General features: G+C 37.3%; 1 protein-coding gene across 4 annotated transcripts in view; it reads right to left on the reverse strand.

Annotated features, from left to right (window-relative positions):
• Positions 1-22,190, reverse strand: part of Slc12a6 (solute carrier family 12 member 6) — a 90,553-nt gene that overhangs the window by 37,966 nt on the left and 30,397 nt on the right. For 3 of the 4 annotated variants that reach the window (XM_010624602.2, XM_010624601.3, XM_010624603.2), the window contains one exon: positions 4,648-4,692. The exons of the other annotated variant lie outside the window; for it this stretch is intronic. In XM_010624602.2, coding sequence (XP_010622904.1) covers positions 4,648-4,692 — 45 coding nt within the window. The remainder of the gene's footprint in view (positions 1-4,647; positions 4,693-22,190) is intronic. 4 annotated transcript variants of the gene reach the window in all.

Genomic DNA, 22,190 nt, shown 5'->3' on the forward strand with positions numbered 1-22,190 from the left:
TCTTTTAGTATTATACCGAGTCCTTTGGAGGATACCTGCTGAGACTGGTTTTAGAAATGCTTTGAATTAAAAAGCCCCATCAGATCACTATTATTTTTCTTTTTTCTCATTTTACTACACAAATAATGCTGATATTACAGGAAACTTCTAGTTTTTGTTGCATAATTCAAACTGGCAGAACAACTGGTTCTTTTCAAGATTTCGTATTTCTGTTTGCATGGTATATTTATATTTTGTTTCTTCTTTCTTGTGGTGGTGGGGGAATGCTGGGGATTGAACTCTGGGCCTTGTACAACAAAGTAAGCGTACACTCTTAATGGAGCTACACTCCTGTCATTTTTTTTTTTTTTTTGTACAACAGAAAAGACTGTATACCAAATGTCTATTTATAAAAACTTTATGGCCAGGCGTGGTGGCGCACACCTGAAATCCAGGCACTTGGGAGGTTGAGGCAGGAGGACCGCTGTGAGTTCGAGACCAGCCTGGGCTACATAGTAAGTTCCAGGTAAGTCTCAACTACATAGTGAGACCCTGTCTCAAAATAACCAAAAAAACAAAAAACAAACAAACAAAAAACTTTATGCATGTACTGACATTATTTCTATAATGCTGCTGGCTTTTGTCAGTTATCTTAAGCTATATCTTGAGGCCCAAGATAAATCTCAAATTATTTCTTTAGCCTCAAAGTAAGACTGGACTATAGTTTCTTTTTTTTTTCTTTCGAGACAGGGTCTCACTATGTAGTTGAGACTGACCTGGAACTCACTATGTAGCCCAGGCTGGTCTCAAACTCACAGTGATCCTCCTGCCTCAGCCTCCCAAGTACTGGGATTACAGGTGTGTGCTACCAGGCCCAGCCTAGACTACACTTCCTATTTGCCATTGTTAAATTTTGGCAAGGTTATGAATTCCTCAAACTGATTTAGATAATGTTTAATTGGTTTTCTATGGCTTGAGAAAGCCTGAAGAACACTGGAATTCTTTTTCCTTGAATGTTTGGTAAAATGTCTTATAGAAATATCAAGACTTGTTGCCAGTTTGTTTGCTTGCTTTCTAAAAAAAATTTTTTTTGGGGGGGGCGGTACTGGAAATCAAACTCAGGACCTTGCACTTGCCAGGCAGGCGCAGCGCCACTAAACTAAATCCCCAGCCCTTTCAAAAAATTTTTAAATTGAAAATTATACACATACATACAGGGAAAAGTTCATAAATCCTAAGAATAGAACTGGATTCATTACCATAATAACAGTTTCTGTCTCCCTTACATCTCTTTGGCCTAACCCTGAGTTTCTCAAGAGACCCAATGAGTCAGTGGGAACAACAAATACATTAAAATAACTGCACCCTGTTGACAGAAAATGTATTTAGCAGGTCTGGAAGATGTTATTATAAATCCAATTCAGCAAGAAAAGCCTGAAATAGGCTATTATAAATTCAATTCAGCAGGCAAAGTAATTGAACCAGTTTTTCACCTACCAGGCCAACTTAACTCTAAAGGAAGTTTTTAAAAAGAGAGCTGGGGAGACTTCTTCCCCTCAGTGATGAGATTGAACACAAGGCTTTGTTTGTGCTACGTAAGTGCTCCATACTGACCTACAACGTTCAGCCCCAGGAGCTGGAAAGATTTTAATTCAAGCTACTAATGTCCTTTCTGAGAAACAATAGGATGTTTATAAATATGGCAAAAAATAACTGTTTCACTATTTCAATCCATTTTAACAATACTGAACTGTATCAACTCCTAATGACCACCTCACTACCTAAAGCCTTCCCCGACTGCCACTGCCCATGTTCCTAGTCAGATAATGAACTCCTCTCAAATTTCTCTGCCAATCATGCATGTTTCATGGATAGAATAATTTGGGGGTGGGGAGTATGATTTTCATAGTTTGGAAAAATCTTTCTATGAAATCTTAGCCATTCCTGATTTAAATATGAAATTTTTATATAGAAGACTAAATTTGAGTAGTATAAAGGAACTATTCAATAAAACAATATAATAGGCTGGGAGGAGGATGATGATGATGATGATGATGATGATGATGATGATTTTGTCTGTGGAGTCTGGCTATGTAATTCAGACTGGCCTTGAACTCACTGTGTTGCCAACCCTGGTCTTGAATGCAAGGCGATTCTCCTGCCTCAGTCTCCTGAGTGCTGGGTTTATAGGCATGAACCACCACACCCAGCAGCACTGGAATTTTAGCATAGTGATAGAATACTTGTGCCAGGTCCTGGGTTTGATTCCTAGCACCAAAGAGAAAACAAAGAAAAAAAAAAGAATAATGACAGCCTCAATGCCACAAGGCCAGGATCGTGGTGATTAGATTTCCATGTTTATATCATTTACCTAACAAATATTTACTGGGTGCCTAAAGTGCTAGATACAGTTCTGACAGACACACACATACTCAAAGGAATGAGTGTTAAGATCTCATTAATTCACGGACTCTTCTAACGTTTTAACGTGGAAAGAACAAGGAATACTCTTTTCAACGAATAAATACTCTGAAGCTTCAATAGGCAAACAAGCCATATGAAGCACCTTCCCTACTCTGGACTTCTGAGAATATATTCTCTGCAACCTCTATGTACATATTCAATAGCAAAAAGTTCAGCTATATATAATCAAAAGACACACACCCAAGTATAGTGGCACATCTATAATCCCAGCATTTAGGGAAGCTGAGATTGGAGGATCTCAAGTTTGAGCCTAGTATGGGCAACTTACTGATTTAGCAAGACCTTGCCTAAAAGAAAAAGACTAGGAAGACAGCAAAGTATGAAAGTCTAGGGTTTAATTTCCAGTACTCTAAAAGCAAAGATATTCCCCCCAAACAAAAACAAGACACATGAATATACAGAATGATTATTAATATATTAATTAAAAACATATAAATAAAAACTAGAAATGCCTTTCTCACCTATTAGTAAAAACAAAAATTTTAAATTGATATGTCAACTTTTGATAATAGAAGTAAGAGTTCCTCCATTACCCTTATTAGTATTGACAGGAACTTATGATGATTTATCTTTTTGAAAATGTAAATACCTTTTGAGTAAGGAATTCCATTGTTAGGAATTTATTCTAAAAACATACTGGCAATAAGAATACAAATACACGATGATTAAGGCCAGGGATTTAGCTCAGTGGTGCCACCACCTGCCTCGCAAGCACAAGGTCACAAGTTCGATCCCCAGTACCAAAAGAAAAACCACCAAAAAACCAAAAACCAAATACATGATGATAAATGCAAACTAATTTGTAAGACTAACATAACATACCTATAAATAACCTAAATGCTCACGGAGAGGGAACTGGCTGAGTAAAATTATAGCAAAGGAGCATAACTGAATACTATTTAATCACAAACAAATGAATGAGGTGATCTTTATGCATAGAGAAGATGTCCCAAGATAAAATGTTAAGTAAAAAAAGACAGTTGATTTAGAAATGAGAAGAAAGGAGCTAAAGGTGTAGGGAAGGTGGGATGGGTAGGGGAAGGGTAATAAGGGAAAAGAAAAAAACGTGAGATAATGAAAAGATGAAAATAAAGTGTTTGTAGATGGGGAGGGGAGGAGGGGGTGAAGGGAGGGCAGGGGTAAGGGGAAAAAATGAGAATCAAGACTTGTCATGTAGAGGTACAAGATCCCAACAATGAATGTAACTGTACTGTATCCCTAAAATGTACCAATAAACTCAATTAAAGCTGAAAAAAAAAAAAAAGACAGTTGATGGATTTAAATCCCAGAATGGGGGGAGGAGCGAGTCTCTACAGTAGAACATTCTGTATATTATAACTCCATTAATATAAAAAGGAAAAACAATAAAAATTTATAGAATTCCCAACAAATAGCAAGTCATTTGGCAGAACGGAAGCAAGGTACGAAGAAGAGATATTTCCAAAGACTTTTGCTTTTTTTATATATGTAACTTCTTTATTGCCAGAATTCCTTACCAGAGTATACCTCATTTTTATATTTTATAAGTTTGTTTTGAGTTTGTGAAATTCTTGTCAAATTATAAGTTTATTGCAATTTAAATGAGCAACACCTAGAGGCAATCAATTCACTTTCACAGCTTAATTCACATATAGGAAACTGGAACACCAATTTCTATGGATTGCTTAAAGCCATGTTATTTATGAAATACCTTTACTAATTAAAATGAAGGCGAACAAAAGGCCAAGTACTGAAAAAAGAAGAGTAGGGATAAAGTCCAAAGTATTACAAATATTATGTTTTCTTTACAAAATTTTCTTGGAAAAAAGTTCTAAGATTATTTTCTAACCATAGACCATGCAAAATTAATTTTTAGTGCAGTAACTAAATAGAGTGTTAGTTATCAATTACAGTAGTAGTTTCTTAATGCTTACCAAATTGGAAACAGAAACAACAGGAAAGGGCTGGGGATTTAGCTCAGTGACTAGACCATGCCTGCCTTGCATGTGCAAGGTCCTGAGTTTGATCCCGGTGCAAAAAAAAAAAAAAAAAAAAAGAAAGAAAGAAACAGCAGGAAAATAACTGATAGGTGAAAAGCAGCAAAGTGGGGGCAAAATTAGAATTACAAGGGGAGTAAGTAACATATGTTAATACAAGCAGGTAAAAGGTGGCTTTTTAGAGTCAATTCCCACAGTGATACGATACCTAACAGCTGGCTGTGTTCCCCTGTGATGGAGTTCTGACTCGGGTCTGAAAAACAATTGAAAAAAAAAGAAAGAAAAAAATGAATGCTCAAAACAAACAATTTTTAAAAATTCAGCAACAAAAACAACCAAGGAAATAAGCAAAAAACTGAAAAGCTTAAAAAACATTAATGAAAGAGAAATAAAGGAGAACTAGTATTTAAAAAAAAGATCACATTCCTTTAAAATTACCATTATCACTCAGCAATTTATTCATCTTGGGTTGTCTCTACCTTTTGGCTATTTTGAAGAACACTGCTGTATACCTTGTCATATAAGGGCCCAAGTTCCTGTTTTCATAGACTGGAATAGTATTCAGCTATTAAAATAATGGAATTCTAATACATGCTAAAAAATGGATGAAAACACACCAGACACAAAGCAAAACAATATTGTATGATTCCATATTTTTTAAATACTGAGTAAAGGCAGACTTATAAGATGGAAAGTAGATCAGTGGTGAACAGGAGCTGTGTAGAGTGATGTGTGGTGCTACTGCTTAATGAGCACAAGAGCTGCTGTATAGGGTGGGTGGAGAGAAATTCAGGAAGTAGAGAGCAATGGCTGTACAACACTGTGGATTTAATAATGTCACTTAATTATTCACTTAAGTAGTTAAAATGATAAGCTGTGTGTTACATGTATTTTACCATATTTTTTAAATGTGGTAAAGCCAGACACAAAGGCGTACTCCTACAATCCCAGCTACTGGGGATGCTGAGGGTAGGAGAGTCACAAGTTTGAGACCACCTGGGTAATTGAGAGAAACCTTGTCTCAAAAAATAAAAGCGAAGTCAGTGGTGGCACACGCTTGTAATTACAGCATGTGTGGAGGCTGAGGCAGGAGGATCCAAGCTGAGTGACTTACTCAAAACGTGTCTCAAAATACTTTGAAAAAGGCTCGGTATATGGCCTTTTTCAGTGAAAAGGACTGAGTTAAATCATCAGTACAACACACACACACACACACACACACACTTAGGAAGGTAGCTCAATATGCCCCGAGTTCAATCCCAGCCCAAGTTCAATTATCAGATCCCCAAAATAAATTTTAAAAATAAATTTAAAAGATCATTACACAAATTTGACTATGCATTTCCGTAAGATGATTCAGGGCCCATGACACAAATTAAATTTCCTCTTTAATGACAAAGAAATATACTAGAATGACAGCTCATTATTAATATCAAATATGTTGATTTGGCTTCAAATAAAATGACTAAACTACCTTTTGTAATTATTTGTTTCTTCAGTAATCTGAAATAAAATTAGTAGCAATAAACTGAGTTCCTAGTAAGAGATTCACAACCATTAAACAATCAATCACTTGCTTATTTCAAAGGCTTGAAAAGCATTGTGGGCTAAATATAGAAAAGACCCCAAGCTTCACTTTACTCAAAGATTAAATCTCTTGAGACCTAGGATTACATGTGGCTTCCCTGAATGTGTCTGAGAAAACAAAAGTAAATTTAGATCAGGGAGTTTGCAAACAATAGCAAAAGATTACATCACTATCTTCACTAACCTCTAACTGAAGTTAAACTGTTTCCCAATCAGGGCATAGGCAACAAACTACACAAAAGCACCTGTGAATCTCATTCAGAATAAATACCAGATTTTAAAATATCACATTATTATTATTTTAGGCAAAAATCCATATAATATTTTACATGGCCCATGTATATGTCTTAAATATAATTAAATCTAACATTTTAAAATATGCATCCCACGGTGGGAATGTAGCTTACCGGTAGAGCACTTGCCTAGCACACAGGAGGCCCGAGGTTCAATTTCAGCACTGTAAATAAATAAATACACATCCTAGATAGAATATACCCTATAGTTTCTTATCAAGGTGGAAATAAGGTAGAAATCTGACAACCACAACTAAAGTTTTAAATGATACATGATCATTTTCAATGTAGGTTCAGAGGATGCTTTTCTTTATTTTGGTTTTGACAAAGAAAAATTCCAAATTTTCAATTCTAGGACATTTTCACTAACATATTAGCAAGTGAGTTCCTAGCTTTTACTTTAAATTCATCTTCCCATTTAAATAAAGAGAATTTTATTAATCTAAATAGTTGTTTTTATACTTAAGATAAAATAAAGAGTTAACAATTCTATAGTAAGTTGATACATTAGATCACCTCACCTCTTCGCCACCGTTCATCTTACCAGTAGAAAAATTGAGGCCGATTATTGTAGATATGCAGGTGTGCAGGTGGCAAGGAAAGGAAAGTACAGAAAGAATTGTAGAATTTTAGAAATGGAAGAACCATGGCAATCGCCTACATCTACCCTACTGACTCTAGAGGAAAAGTTGGGGAGGCCTTATCATATCATCTGTTTTTCTTCTGACACTACACCAACGGCCCTTCATGATTTTGGTTCCCAATTACTAAAGTGTGCAAGGACAGACAAACTTGAAGATGTCATCTCTTGAAAATTAATGTCTGGGTTAATGAGTGGCCAAAGACACATCTGCAGTACAACTGAAAAAGAAAGATCTATTTCACCTTCCAGTGCTAGGAACTAAGCACAGGCCTCGTACATGCTATGCACTCTACCACGCGTACACTCCATGGCTATCCTGAGATGAAGTCTTTGAGAATCAATGTTATTCTTCTCAATACTTTGACTTTTTGGTTCTAAAACAAAATACAACAGCCTAACAAGCTATCTGGAATGCCATGGAATATGTCCAATGAATAGAAGTAGAAAGCTACTCAGACAACTCAGGAAGACCAGTAATGGTTTTAAGGAGGAAAACACAAATGTCTATTTCTTTTTCCTAAAAATAACTAATCCCTCCTACACCATGTAATATGTTTGTCTTCTGACTGTAAACTGGTGCATGTGTACTCTCTGGCCACACTAGAACTTTCCTTCTGAACACCCTCATCTATTTGCTTGTGTAGTTCCTACATGTTCAACTTTGACTTTGTTTTAATTTACAATAATTAAAGGATTTCTGGGTAATCCTTACTTGATACTCATTTGGTAATTTGAAGATTAACCTCCAAAACCTGCAAATGTTTCATTAATATATGTAAATACGGTGTGGCTCAGTGATAGAGTACATGTAAAAGGTAAAACCAGGGCAAATGAGAGAGTAAACAAGTTCATGAAACCACTAGAGCGAAACTAGCCATACCAGTAAAAATCACAGTTGTTAAGTAGGCTAAAGTTGAAGGGTGTTTCTGTGTGTGCAATCCAAACTCAACGTGATAACACTGCTCTACTTGTGGAAACATTTCTATTGTCTTACATCTGAACTCTCCAATTTAACGTTTTTCCTTCTGGCATATGATTGGTAAGGGAGTACTCACATTTGCTTAAGAGTGGAAGTTGTGCTGGGCATGTGTAATCCCAGCACTCGGGAGGCCAGCTTGAACTTTTTGGCAAGACCTTGTTTCGAAATACAAATCAAAGAGAGGCTAGGGATTTAGCTTAGTAATGCCACCCCTGCCTCACAAGTGCAAGGTCCTGAGTTTGATCCCCAGTACCAAAACAAAAACAAACAAAAGAGTGGAAGTTATCCTAAATATTACTCAAAATGACATTTATTGTAACCAAATTATTTCATGCAATAGGGACAGTGTGCCAATAATTTATTTGTGCCATCTGGTGGCTTTCATAAATTAAGCTACACCTAAGTCATCATATAACCAGGTCACAATAAAAAGCCTGAGGCATTCTATAGATCAGTACAGGAGCTCAAATAAAACCAAACATATACCTTTTAAATTAGGTAGATGAAATAAAAAAAATGGACTGAAATTATTTCCTTGTAACATTAATGCACTTAATGTATCCCAGTAAATGATAAAGAATAAATTGTCATGTGACTTGGAGAAAAGAGGGGGAGACAAAGATCTTTTAGCTGGGTTTTTATAGTTTAGTTCAAACCATTTGCAATGTAAGCAGTTTGTAAAGACAGTCAACCATGAAGATAAACTATTACAGTAGTATAGAGCTATGAACTGCACATATATGTATGCTACATATTTCTCATTGTATAAGTGCACATTCCTTAGTGAATTAATAGAGAATTGGTGAGAAAATGGCTTGAGGTAAGGAGGTAAGTAAATCTGGCAAATCTGTTTAATAGTTAAGTAGACTTCTATAATGTATAACTTCATACACTTCAATATGTTAGTGGACGCTTAATCTCCAAAAGAGAATATTCATTCAGCATTGCTAAATACATGAGATAACCCATTTTGCATCAAATACTTTGTGTAACTACTCTTCCAGTATGTACTTTGGGAAATGCTGAATATCAGTATTTTAGGGTTAAAAGATAACCCTCGGGATCATCATTTGCTCACTCATTTATTTACTCAGCACTATTTCCATTAAACCAGGACTTTCTGAAATTGCTCAGGCAAGACAATGATGGGGTATTTGCTAAATTATAAATTCCTGGATTACAAACTAACCTTAAAGGTTCAATTTCACGGGAAGACCCTGAGATTCTGTAGTTATACCAACAGCTTCACATATAGTTAGGAGATAATGCAGATCTGATTCCAGAGCACTGCAATAATGTGAATGCCACAGTAAAGGGAGTCAAGCAAACTTTGTGGTTTCCCAGTACATATGAAAGTTACATTTACACTATATTGTAATTCGTTAGATGTATAATAGCATTATGTCAAAAAAAACCACAATATGCCACCTACATAACCTTAATTAAAAAATACTTTATTGCTAAAAAATTCTGGTGATCCTCTGGGCCTTTGGGAATTACAATCTCTTTGCTAGTAGAGGATCTCACCTCAGTGTTGATGGCTGCTTAAGGCTGGGGTGTCTATGGCAATTTCTTAAAATAAGACAACAGTAAAGTTTGCCACAATTCACTTTCTTTCAAAAAAGATATGTAGCATGTGATGCTGTTTGACAGCATTTTATCTTCAACAGAACCTCTTTTCCGGGCCCATGACATAAATTAAATTTCCTCTTTAATGACAAAGAAATATACTAGAATGATAGCTCATTATTAATATCAGATATATCGATTTGCCTTCAAATAAAATTATTAAACTACCTTTTGTAATTATTATTACTCTTTTCTAACTTTGTCACCTGCTGTTCAGTTATGAACTCTTTGCCCCTTACTCTCTGGAATATTTTGTGAAACTTTACTTCAGACACATGCATCTTTTCATTGAAAATGTCCTTCCTCTCTAATTACCTGACTTCTACTTCCTTCCAAGGGCTCCAGTGTTTCTTTCCTTCAGGTTTAACTTTCTAACAGGTTTAATATTTCTCTAAACAGGTATAACTCACAGTAGCTACCCTGAAGGGGCTTACAGCACACTGGGGATAGACAAGTGACTACACTGTGTGACTAAAGTACTATATTCATGGTAAAGACAAAAAGATATGGGAATATATAAATCACATTACGGACCCTGGAGCAATAACAGAACCCATTAAAAAAGAGGTGATTTTGAACTCAGTCTTAAGTATTTGGTAGGTAATTGGAGGAAAGAATATTTCAAGAAGATAAACAAATGCATTGAGACATAGGGGCATTTGAATGCATCTGTTATATCTGGGGTGTAGTATGGATAAAACAGCAATAAACAAGGAACCTCTTAAACTAGGATGCTCTAGCTCACTAAAGTATATGTATGAACTTGTAAGCAGCACAATCCTTTCTCTGTGGGCAATGGGGAGAGATTATGGGGTTTTAAACGGTAGAGTAAAAACAGTATGAGTTTATATTTGAGAAAACCCCCATGGTAATGGATGGCTTCAAAAGGCAGAAAAGAGGAACAATGGACTGGCACAATTCAAATGAGGACAAGAAAGGGAGAGTTGTAATAATTATTTGGAAACAACTGGTAAGAAAGACAATAAAAAGGAGAAAGGGGAAGTGGGAAGAAGAAAGTAAATATTGAAACATACAAGGTCAAGTCAGTAAAGAAATAGAAAACACAGGAGCAAGAAAGGAAACAACTGTCTAGAGCACAGGTATGTGGATTAGTGTTGAATAAGGAGGAAGATAGGGCCAGGGATACTGTAGCTCAGTGGCGCTATGTTTACTTGGCAAGTGCAAGTGAGTTCAATTCCTGGTACCAGAAAATTTTTAAAAAAGGGAAAAGAAGGAGAATGAAGATAAGAAAGGGGGAAAAAGAAAGGAGGAGGAGAGGGGGGAGGACGAGAAAGAGTGGGAGGGGAGAGGGAGGGGAGAAGAGGAGGAAGAAGAAGAAGAGGGAGAAGAAGGGGAAGGACGGGGAGGAGAGGGGGGAGGAGGAGGAAGAAACTGAGGGGAGGGGGAAGAAGAGGAAGAGGAGGAAGGGGAAGGAGGGGGGAGGGAAGGGGAAGAGGAGGAATAAGAAGAGGAGGACGGGGAAGGAGGGGGAAGGGAGGGAGGAGGAGGAGGAAGATGAAAATGATGACAACAACAAAGGACAATGTCAACATACAGAGTCCACCAAAAAAATGGATGCCCACTTCAGCAGTCTGCCATACTAATAAATGTCTGGATGCTCATGGCCACCACGTCCAGCACCTCTTGTAATTGTAGAGGCCAAAGGTAGCTTATATAAACCTCACAATGTCTCAGCAAGTTTAGTGTTAAAATGTTTATTTGGTGGGTTCTGTATATGTCATTAAGAATTTGGGAACAAGGATTTTAAAATACAATTTATTCTGCTTTTTTTTGGTACCAGGGATCAAATTTAGGACCTTGCACTTGCAGGGCAGAGCGCGGCACCACTGAGCTAAATCCCAGGCTCTGTAATATAATTTACTCTGAAATAGACGTTTGTCATATGAGAAAAGAGGATGGAGACTTAATAAACATATTAAGCTGCAAAAAAAATGAGAAAGGAAGCTAACTAGAATCTTACAGAAGAACATATGAAGAGTATCGATGGTACAACTGATGTTGGAAATGATGAGTCTGTGGTGCTACATTTTCAAGGCTGAGAGACCCACATACACACCCTACCACTTGTTCTTTGCAGTAACACAACCATCAAGATTAAGAATGACAGTAGGAAAAACATCAGTGAACACATTTTAAAAGTTAAAAAGAATGACACCAGGTATGGTAGTGCACATGTGAAACCCCAGCCACTTGGGGAGAACAACAAGTTCAAGCCCCACCAGAGAAACACAGCAAAAAAAAAAAAAAAAAAAAAAAAAAAAAAAAGAAAAAAAAAAAAAAAAAAAAAAAAGAAAAGAAAAGAAAAAGAAAAAGAAAAAGAAAAAGGCATGGAGTCCCCCACTGGAGATGTAGCTCAGTGTGAAGGTTCGGGCTTCAGTGCACAGTGCTGAAAAAAAAAATACTCAAAGAAATAGAAATTCAAGATTAATTCAATAAAAGGTTAATGATAAAAATAAAGATATAAAAGTTATCATTAGAGTTGAAAAGAGAAGGATGAACTTCACAAAAGTCAATATAAAGAAAAAGGAGCTGAGACCAAGGGGTTAGTAACCCTGGAAGAGCCACTGAAGGGAGCAGAGAGGAAAACATCTCTCTGAAAAGAACTCTGACTGCAATGCTGCCATTCCAATTTCCCCCAGAAAATGACTGAAATGACTGAAAATGACTGAAATGAAGTAAAAGCCAATTAAGGTAGGAAGTACTAAAAAGGCCAAAACATGCCCATGGGAACAGAGAGGATGACATACAAGTCCTGAAGAAATTCATGAGAATTTATTGAACAATTTTCCCTCTGGCTCATTTGACTTGTTTTACAGAGATAACTAGACAGCAGTAGCCAAGCAGTTACAGACAGTAGCAACCAAGCAGTTATGTAGTTGGAGTGGATTAGAACCAGCCTCAGGTCTTATGTGGGCCATGCACACCCATCTTTTGCCCTAGGGCTCCACTGCTGGGCAGAGAGATGGGTGAGATTGATGGCACTGGGGAAAACACTGGGCTCCAGGCAGGAAGAGGTGGAAAGAGACAGTAGAAAGCACAGGCAGAGCTGCCACTACTATTGGTTTCTCACAAACTATGTCCTTTGAATTCTGGTGTGTATGTGTACTAAGTATGGACATGACATTAATGGAAGTCCTTGAGGAAAAGTGGTATTTGGGGTATGTCCAAAGCAGAGAAATGTTTGTAAAAGGACACTTTTTTTTTTGGTTTGGGCTTCACATTTGTGTAAAACAAAATGCAGTAGATAAACTCTGTGTTCTGAATTCATTTGAATAGGTTTTGTTGAAATTCCTAAAAATCCATGGAGGTAAATTCCATAAATGCTAAAGAGCTCATCTGTGATAAAGACAGTTATAACTTTAATATATGTCCTATAACTCCTAGGAAATACGCATACAGCAGAGGGAAATTTAATAAAGCCTGAGAAAGCTAGGTTCAATGACCCACATCTATAATGCTAGCACTGAGGGAAGCTGAGGCAGGAGGACCACCAGTTCAAGTCCTGCCTGGAAAATGTAATAAGACCATTTCAAATTAAAAAAATAAAAATGGCCAGGGGATGTAGCTCAGTGATAAAATCACCCTTGCATTCAATGCCTCATACTCTACCCCACACATATACATGCAAAAGTGTGGGGTATAATTCAGAGATAAAGACAGTTTTTTGGACCAAATCCACAAACTGATAAAAATAGTACAAATATATAACTACAGAAGCATGAAGTATAAGTAGAGGACAGTATTTTCATAGTTAAATAGAAGTAACAAAGAATTATTCTGGGGCAGATGCAAAATATTCAAGACTGTGATACTTCATGTCCTTCTGTAGCTGTGTGATCCAAAGTATTTTCCATGCAGTGTAGAAAAATTAGAATCAGTTGTATACATGTTGAGATTTTTAAAAATTTAGCATGTAAATGTGACATAATCTTCCATAATTAAAAAAATATAAATGGCTCCTTAATTTTCTATAACCTTTTGAAACTGGCTTCATTGAGACAGCCTAATGCCTTGGAGATTCATGCAAGTTGTTTCGTGCTATTAATACTAACTCCTTTTCTAACAATTAGTTTCAATATGCACCTCATACTCATTATGATGTGACTGCATCCCATAAAAAAGTGGCGTGTTGTAAACTTAATCCCCAGTGCAAGTATTGGGAGATAGGGGCCAAATGGGAAGTGATTAAGCTATGAAATGAGCCCAGTCCTCGTGAAAGATTAATGACATTATCATGGCAGGTTTGTTGTAACTGGACAATTTTGAGGCCCTTCTCCCTCTTCTTGCTCTCTCCCACAGCTGCAAAAAGGCCCTCATCTGATGCTCATACCTTGTCTCAGCTTCCAGAAACATGGGTCAATAAATCTGTTGATTATAAATTAGTCCACAGTACTGTTATGGCAGCTTAAACAAGACTAAGACACATACAATTTACTCAAAGTGTTCAGTGATTCTTAATACAGTCACATGGTTGTGCATCTATCACCATAATCTAACTTTACCCTCCCTATCTATTAGCAGTCTATCCCCATTTCATTCAGCCACCCCACCCAGTCCAAACATTCACTAAACTGCTCTCTATAAATTTGTCTATTATGGACATTTCACAAAAATGGAGTCATACAGCATTGCGGTGTTTTGTGACTAATTTCTTTCACTTCACCTATTTTCAAGGTTCATCCAAGTTACATCAGGCTGGTGCTTTAATTTTATTGCCAAATAATGTTACATGGACATACCACAATTTATTCATCAACTGGTAGACATTTGGGTTGTTTCCAACTCTTTGGCTATTATGAGTAATATTGCTATGAACATTCTTGTGTAAGGTTTTGTGTGGACATATAATCAATTGCCAGGACATATGGTAACTATTTTTACATGAGAAGGGACAGACCTAATTTTTCTCCCTCCAATACCAGGAACTGAACTCAGGACCTTGCACTTGCTGGGCAGGCACAGCACCAATGAGCCAAATCCCTGGCCCTCTATTTAAATTTTTGAGGACCTGCCAAACTGTTTTCCAAAGAGTTATAAATACCACCTTATGTTCCCACAAGCAGTGAATTCAGGTTTCAACTTCCCTACATTTTAAGTTAACATTTTTGTCTGCCTTTTTGATTATAGCTATCCTAGTGAATGTGCTTTCTCTGGTGACCAATGATGTACATGTTCACAGGTGCATATTGACCCTTTCCCTCTCATCTCCACTTGGAAAGCTTTTTCTTGTTTTCCCTCCCATATTTTTGTAGTTTTGCTTTGACTTCTTTAGCATTTTTACAATGCAACTATTATGGATCTGTTCCCTAAAGTATGAAACTTTTGGTTAAAATCCTTACTTCGCATTGATATAACACATTCCCAAAGAATGTTTATTGTTTCTAACACTTTCATCTGTGATCTCTGCTCTAGTTCATTTTTTATTTGTTTAGTATCTTTTCTTGAATAGTCTCACAGGGGTTAAATGGGTGGTATACTCAAAATTTTGCCTATGTGTAACATTTCCCCCTTATAGCGGAATAATATCTTCACCTGAAACAAGGAATTGAGATGACAGTCTTTTTTCTCATGGTAATCTAGTAAATGTTCTTCCACTGTCTCCTAGTTTCCAGGGTGGTGGATTAGAATTCTGATACCATTCTGCTTATTTTATAGATATTCCCTATTCTATGTGGAAGCCTCTAAGACGAATCCCTGGAGCTCAAAATTTTTACCAGCATATCCTTAGATGTGTATGTGTTTTGTTTTTTTTTTAATCAATGTTCTTTCCTAAGACTTCATTCTGCACATACAAGTCTTTAGCTCAAGAAATTTTTTTTTTAAGTGTGAAGAGAATTTAATACACAGGAATTTTTCTGTACCGTGTCCTCTGGCTCAGCTTTTAACACCTCCTTACATAGAGAAGAGGAAACACTATTTTTCAGTATGAAGTCCTTGAAATTACAGAATTGCTCAGCTAGGCAAAGATTTTTGAGAGCTTTTTGTGAGAAGTCATTTACATTCAATCACCTATTTTTGTCTCTAGGCCTCTCTTGCTTAATCTCATACAAAACTGCTAACCCACATTTGGGCTCAGCAGTAATTCAGAAGCTGAAAAATTATGAGACAAAAATATAGTTGCATCCCACATATAACAGGTCTCAAGGAATGACAGAGGGTAAAAGCAAACAAAGGTCAAAGTTCACCCAGCCAGCTTTGGTGGTCCTCAGGAGGGGACAAAGGCTCTGGCTTCTCTCATCTTCTGCTTCACGCCTTTGCAGGACAAAGTGAGCCTGGCGTGGTGGCACCTCAGGGACTCCAGGTGCAGGGTGAGCAGTTTGGTCTTGAAGAATTTTTTTTTCTATTTAACTATTGCTTTCTTTTCTTTTTTTCTTCTTCTGGAACCCATAATATCCCCCTTAAGTATCCCGAATCTGTCTTTCAAGTTTCTCATCTTTTAAATGTTTTTGACTATGTACTTTCAAGTATTTCTTCTAAATAATCTTTCAGGGCAATAGTTGATCGCACTCAACAATTCTTTTATTCGGCAATCATGTATCAGCTGCCTACCATATGCAACAGTATTCTGGACACTAAATGTTGACAAAGGATTAGTAGGTAGACAAGGCAAAAAAGTTTTTCTCTAATAGTTCTTACTTTTAGTGGAGAAAGCTGCCATTGTTTTCAGTGCTGGGATCAAACCTGGACCAGCACTCTACCACTGAGCTATGTCCCTAGCTCAGGTTTTTGTTTTCAGTCATGTGCTTGGATTGAATCCAGTGGCAATAAGTATTTAGCTGGAAAGCCGTAATTTTTTTGTTGTTGTTTTTAAAGTCTTTTTTCACTTCACTTTAAATTTTCAAATTGCCAGGCATGGTGGCGCACACCTGTAATGCTAACACTTTGAAGGCTGAGGCAGGATGATCACTGTGATTTCAAACCCAGCATGGGCTACCTAGTAGTTCACAGCCAGACTGAACTACATAGTGAAACTTTGTCACAAAAAGGGGGAAAAAAATATCTCATTATTTATGATTTTCATGTTCAAGTTACTGTGTGCTACATTTCTGGCCCAGTAAATTTTATTCTCAGTGATTTTTCTCTTTTGCCTTTCTTCCCTAGACCAGTTTTTGTTATCTCATAAGGCTTAGGTTTGTTTGTTGAAGGATTACAAGTAGTGGCAATCTTAAGAAGGCAGGTGGGCTGCTCTAATCCCAAGTACTCAGATGGCTGACACAGGAGGATCACAAGTATAAGGCTAGACTGGGCAACAGAGCAAGACTCCATCTCAAAAATAAGGGAAGAAAACAGAAAGGCAAAGCAGATTCTACCTCTGTGGGTAGGCAGGGTCAGCAGGTAAGTCACCAGCCCTGGTGGAGGCCCAGGAGGAAGCTCTCCTGCTCTTGTCTCCTTACGTCTTCTAGCCTCAGGAATAGGGAGATCCATGGCCTGGCTCTTTTCTTTTTATCCTCCAGGAAAACTTGAATCTCTGGCAAGTCAAGCTCTTTCCTGAATCTCCCATCTTAATCTCATCCTGAGGCTCTCTGGGCTCTTGTCCAGCCCTTCAGGGACAAGTCCTGTGCCAGCTCTCCCTGACAGAGATCTTGCAGAGCCCACGGCCTCACCTGTACCCAACTGCTCATTAGATCCAGGGGCCTTTTCGCCTGAGACACACAGATGTAAGGAACTAGGAATGCAGAGGGACACTGGGGTATTCAAGTAGCCACCTTTGTGGAACCAGCTCTGAAAGGTTCACTTTATAAACTAGCTCCAAAACATTCAAATCTTGACAAATAAATTAATTGGTTTTGAGACAGGGTCCTGCTATGTTTATGTTGCCCAGGTTGGCCTCAAACTCCTGGGCGAAATGAGCCTCCCCAAGCTGGGACTAAAGATGTGCCCTACCACACGCGGCTAAGTCAAATTTTAAAGATCCTCTGTGAATTCCAAAAATCCCCAGACTGTTGTTTTCAACTACCGCCTTAAGTGCAAAGTTCTGGGAAAAAAAATCCTAAGAAATAGAAAGGTCTTAATGGGACTATTAATATGGAATATTAGACACTGACTAGATTGAATGAATTTCAAAATAATTGTATTATAACCAAGCGTGGTAGCACACACCTGTAATCTCAGCACTTGGGAAGTCAAGGCAGGAAGATCACTGTGAGTTTGAGATCAGCCTGGAATACATAGTGAGTTCTAGGTCAGTCTCAACTACATAATGAGACCCTGTCTCAAAAAAAACAAAAAAAACAAAAACAAAAATAATTATACTATATAAAATTCTAGAAATTACAAACTAATGTACAGTAAGAGAAAACAGATCAGGGCCAGAGATTTAGCTTAGTTGTTCCACCACCTGCCTCACCAGCACAAAGTCCCAAATTCAATCCCCAGTGCCAAAAAAAAAAAAAAAAAAAAAAAAAAAAGAGAAAACAGATCAGTAGTTGTTTGGGGACCAGGGGAATTAGAAGAGTTGGTTATGAAGTGCACAAAAAATTTTGAGCATGATGAAAAAATTCATTATTTTGATTATGATAATTTTTATGGACGTATATGTTTGTCAAAACTCTTCAAACTATACTTCAAATATATGCAGTTAGCTGGGCGTGACAGTACATGCTTGTAATCCCCACTCTTGGGAGGCTCAAACAAAAGGAGTGCCGCAAATTAAAGGCCAGACAGGACTACATAGTAAGTTCAAGGACAGCCCAAACACATAAATAGCAAGACCTTGTCTTAAACAAACAAAAAATGCAGTTAATTTTATGTCAATTACACCTCAAAAAAACCTAAAAGAAAAACTAACTGGGAAAAGTATTTCCAACATATTAAAAAAGGTTGAAGCCAGGTATGGTGGCGCATGCCTATAATCCCAGCACTCGGGAGGCTGAGGCAGGAGGATCACTGTGATTTCAAGACCAGCCTGGGCTACACAGTGAGTTCCAGAATAGTCTGAACTACATAGTGAGACCCTGTCTCAAAAAACAACAACAACAAAAAAACATCTAAAACTAAAGAAAAATATCAATAGGTAACATCCATGATACAGAAAGTTCACTGAAATGTTCTGAGTTTAAATTTTTCAAAATAAAAAAGTGCTTTTCTAAAAAGTTAGAATGTTATCCTTCACCCTCATGTAATGCTGTACAATATAGTTGAAGAAATAAAAATAATTAAAATGAGAATGCAAGTTTAAAGCATACTGCAGAGCATATTTGAGAGTTGACTGATACTGATAAGTGTAATAATCAAAATTAAGATGAGGCAAGTCATTTAGAGGAAATGAATATGAATCTGGTCTTGAGGTGATGAGGTTAAATGTTGTTATTTGCAGGGTTTTTTTTAAATTGTAGTCAGAAGAAAAGAGAGTTTCAATAAAGAAAAAAGTTATGAACATGGGGAATGAGGTGGGAAAAAGATGGGAGACAATTTTTGAGGACTTTTATTATAGATCCACACTTTTTTTTTTTTTGGTACCAGGGTTCAAACTCAGGTTCTTGCTCTTGTAAGGCAGGCAGTGAAACCACTGAACTAAACCCTGTCCCACCATTTCTAATACAAGCATCAGAATCTTCTGTTATAAGAAGATGCTAAGGTGGAAAGAACACAGGAAAGGAAATGAGATTTACTTTATCATGTAGAACTCTAGAACAGGTTAAAATTGTGTAAGTTAACAGACTTGTTCTGAAGTACTGCAAATCAAATCTAACAATGCTGTATCACTGAGCTACCTCTTCAGGTTTTGTTTTGTTTCCAGTACTGGGAATCAAACTCAGGACCTCAGCCTTGCCAGACAGGTGAGGTGCCACTGAGCTAAATCCCCAGCCCCAGGCCTTTGAAAATATTTTTAAAAAACTTATTTGGGATGGGGTCTTGCTAAGTTGTCCAGGCTGGTTTCAAACTCATGATCCTTCTAACTCAGCCTCCTGAGTAGTGGTATTACAGGTGTGTGCCTCCATACCCAGACAGACTTTTCTTCGTAATTTAGCTTCATTCTAAGTGATAAGATCCATTAAATAATACATTATAATTTTTTCTATTAAAATAAACACATCATGACGGAAGTGGTGGCACATACTCATAATCCCAGCACTTGGGAGGCTGAGGAAGGCAGCTCACCATGAGTTTGAGGCCACCCTTGACTATGCAGTGAGTTCAAAGCCAGCCCGCATTAGAGTGAGTCTCTGTCTCAAAAGATCCTAAAAAGAAATAAGTAAATAACGCTATATGCATACCTTCAGTGGGGTGTGTGTGTGTGTGTGTGTGTGTGTTTCTTAATACTAACATTCAATGATTTTAGGGGCCAGGGATTTAGCTCAGTGGTGCCTGCCACCTGCCTCACCTCAAGCGCAAGGATCAGAGTTCAATCCCCAGTACCCCCCGCAAAAAAGAAAATCAATGATTTTACTTACTTCCTACGACAGTTTTTTCCAACAATAACCTTAGTGTGGAAGTCTCCCATTTCTATCTCACTGACAAGTGTGTAAGCTTCCTAGAAGTGTGAGGACCAGAGGGCAACTGAATGATTGCCTGATGAGCATGCTCCCACTGGTCTGAACCACTGTAGCGTATGCATGACGGTCTGCCCTCATGAATTCAGAGCTGCCTGGCAGCAAGACATACGAATTACAGCCTTGTCGTGAACATGTTAAGTCAAGTTCTTTGCCTGTTCAGATTTCTACATTTTAGCATCATTTGAATGAATATTTTACCTTTGGAAATATTCCAGAGCAAATAAAAAAAGCAAACTAGGTATGGTGGTGCACTTGGGAGGCCGAAGCAGGGAACTGACATGAGTTCGAGGCCATTCTCGGCTACACTGTGAGTTCAAGGCCAGCTTGAACTACACAGCAAGATCTTGCCTCAAGAAACCAAAAATAAATAAAAAAATTTAAAAATTAAAAAAACAAGCAACCCAATACATGAAATAATAGAGAAGTTAACTCTGAGAAACCCATAATGATAAAATAAAGAGATCCTGTAACTACCAAGAAAATAAAGCAGGCTAGTTGCAGAAAACATTTTTTTTTTAATTTACCTATATTTTTAAAGCTAAGAAACAGTGTGGTTTGAAAACACAGACCTTACTTTGAATCCCAAATCTGCCACCTAACTTGTCTGCTATACTCACTATGTAGCCTGAGGCAAGTAATGGTCACCAGTCTCAATTTTTAAATCCCTAGCAACTCACACTCCTAATCTCTAAAATGGTGATAATGGAAACCTGTCCTGGTTGTTATGAGTGGAAAATAAGCCAACATTTGTTAGGTTCATGGTCTAACACTGGCTCTGCTACTTACCACGTTGGATCACCATAGCTAGTATTACTACTGTAATGTTGGTAGCATTTTCTTTTTCTTTGGTACCAGGCATCAAACTCAGGACCCTGTGCTTTCGAGGCAGGCAGCAGAACCACTGAGCTAAATCCCCGGCCCTTGGTAGCATTTTCTGCATAAAACTGCTCCCTCTTTGACTTGGCAAAAACCAAGAAATGCTATAGTCTTTAGAGTTTACCAATTAATTCCTTAACCTATGCCATATATTAAATTCAGCCTGAAATCTGAAAATATTTTGACTATTTTACAATATGATAAATTATACTTACTATATTTTCACACTCCTATAGTAAATGCTGCTTCAGTATAGGATATATAAAAGCAATTATTAAGCAGTATATTATATGTGTATTCTTATAGAAGTGTTATTTTTATACCATTTAAACAGTTGAAATCTAGTATATCTCTTGTGAAGCAAAAGGAGAGACTATACACAGGGCTGGTAGGCTGAGCAAAAAACATTCTGGAAATCAGAAAATTTAATAAATTAATTAAGATTAGCATTGGAATAGCAAAATGTATTCAAGAATGTCAGAATATAGTATGATAGAAGAGTCACAATCTACACAAAGTTTTGAGATGTACAGAGCTGAAAGGAGACTTAATTTTGTATTCTCGTATTCAAGTAAAAATCATGGATAAAAGAACTGCTAGGTCATTTTAGGGAGGTGTTAGTCTTCCCGAGAATGCTAGAATATTGGGCCATTGGGAGGGAGGCAGAAAAACACTACTTATGGAGACAAATTGAAGGATAAACTTTTTACTCAGATTTTAAAACATTCAGATCAATGTTTCTGTTAGCTGGGTTAGGTTAGCAAAAGCCCTGTGTGCATAGTATTTTATTTTGTTTTTTAAGGCTTCTATTTTTCAGTTCTATTTTTTTGACATGGGGTCTTACTATGATGCCTGGGCTGGCCTCAGGCCCCGGACACAAGCAATCTCTTCCAATCTCCACCTCCTGAGTAGCTGGGACTAATATTTTTAAAATAAATTTGTCTTTTATTTTTTTTTTTTTTTTAGATTCTGATGTAACAAGGTTTATGGCACTGTGACCAGAATCAAATCTAAAGGGAAAAGTGAGAAGGGAAGTAAGTGGCCTCGTAGAATCCTCTCCCCTGCTGGCTAACAGGTTCACCCATCCATCACTGCGCCAGCCTCATTTCCCTGCACACTCGCCGTATTATTGCACATGAGCCCATGCCAGCATGTGCTGGTATTAAAGGCTTTTAAATCTTCACTACAGAAAAGAATTTATCCATGCAGAGAAGAATATTTATAGTT

The sequence above is a fragment of the Fukomys damarensis genome, unplaced genomic scaffold (assembly GCF_012274545.1).
Source record: "Fukomys damarensis isolate Sample0158 unplaced genomic scaffold, DMR_v1.0_HiC HiC_scaffold_17, whole genome shotgun sequence".
Taxonomy (NCBI): domain Eukaryota; kingdom Metazoa; phylum Chordata; class Mammalia; order Rodentia; family Bathyergidae; genus Fukomys; species Fukomys damarensis.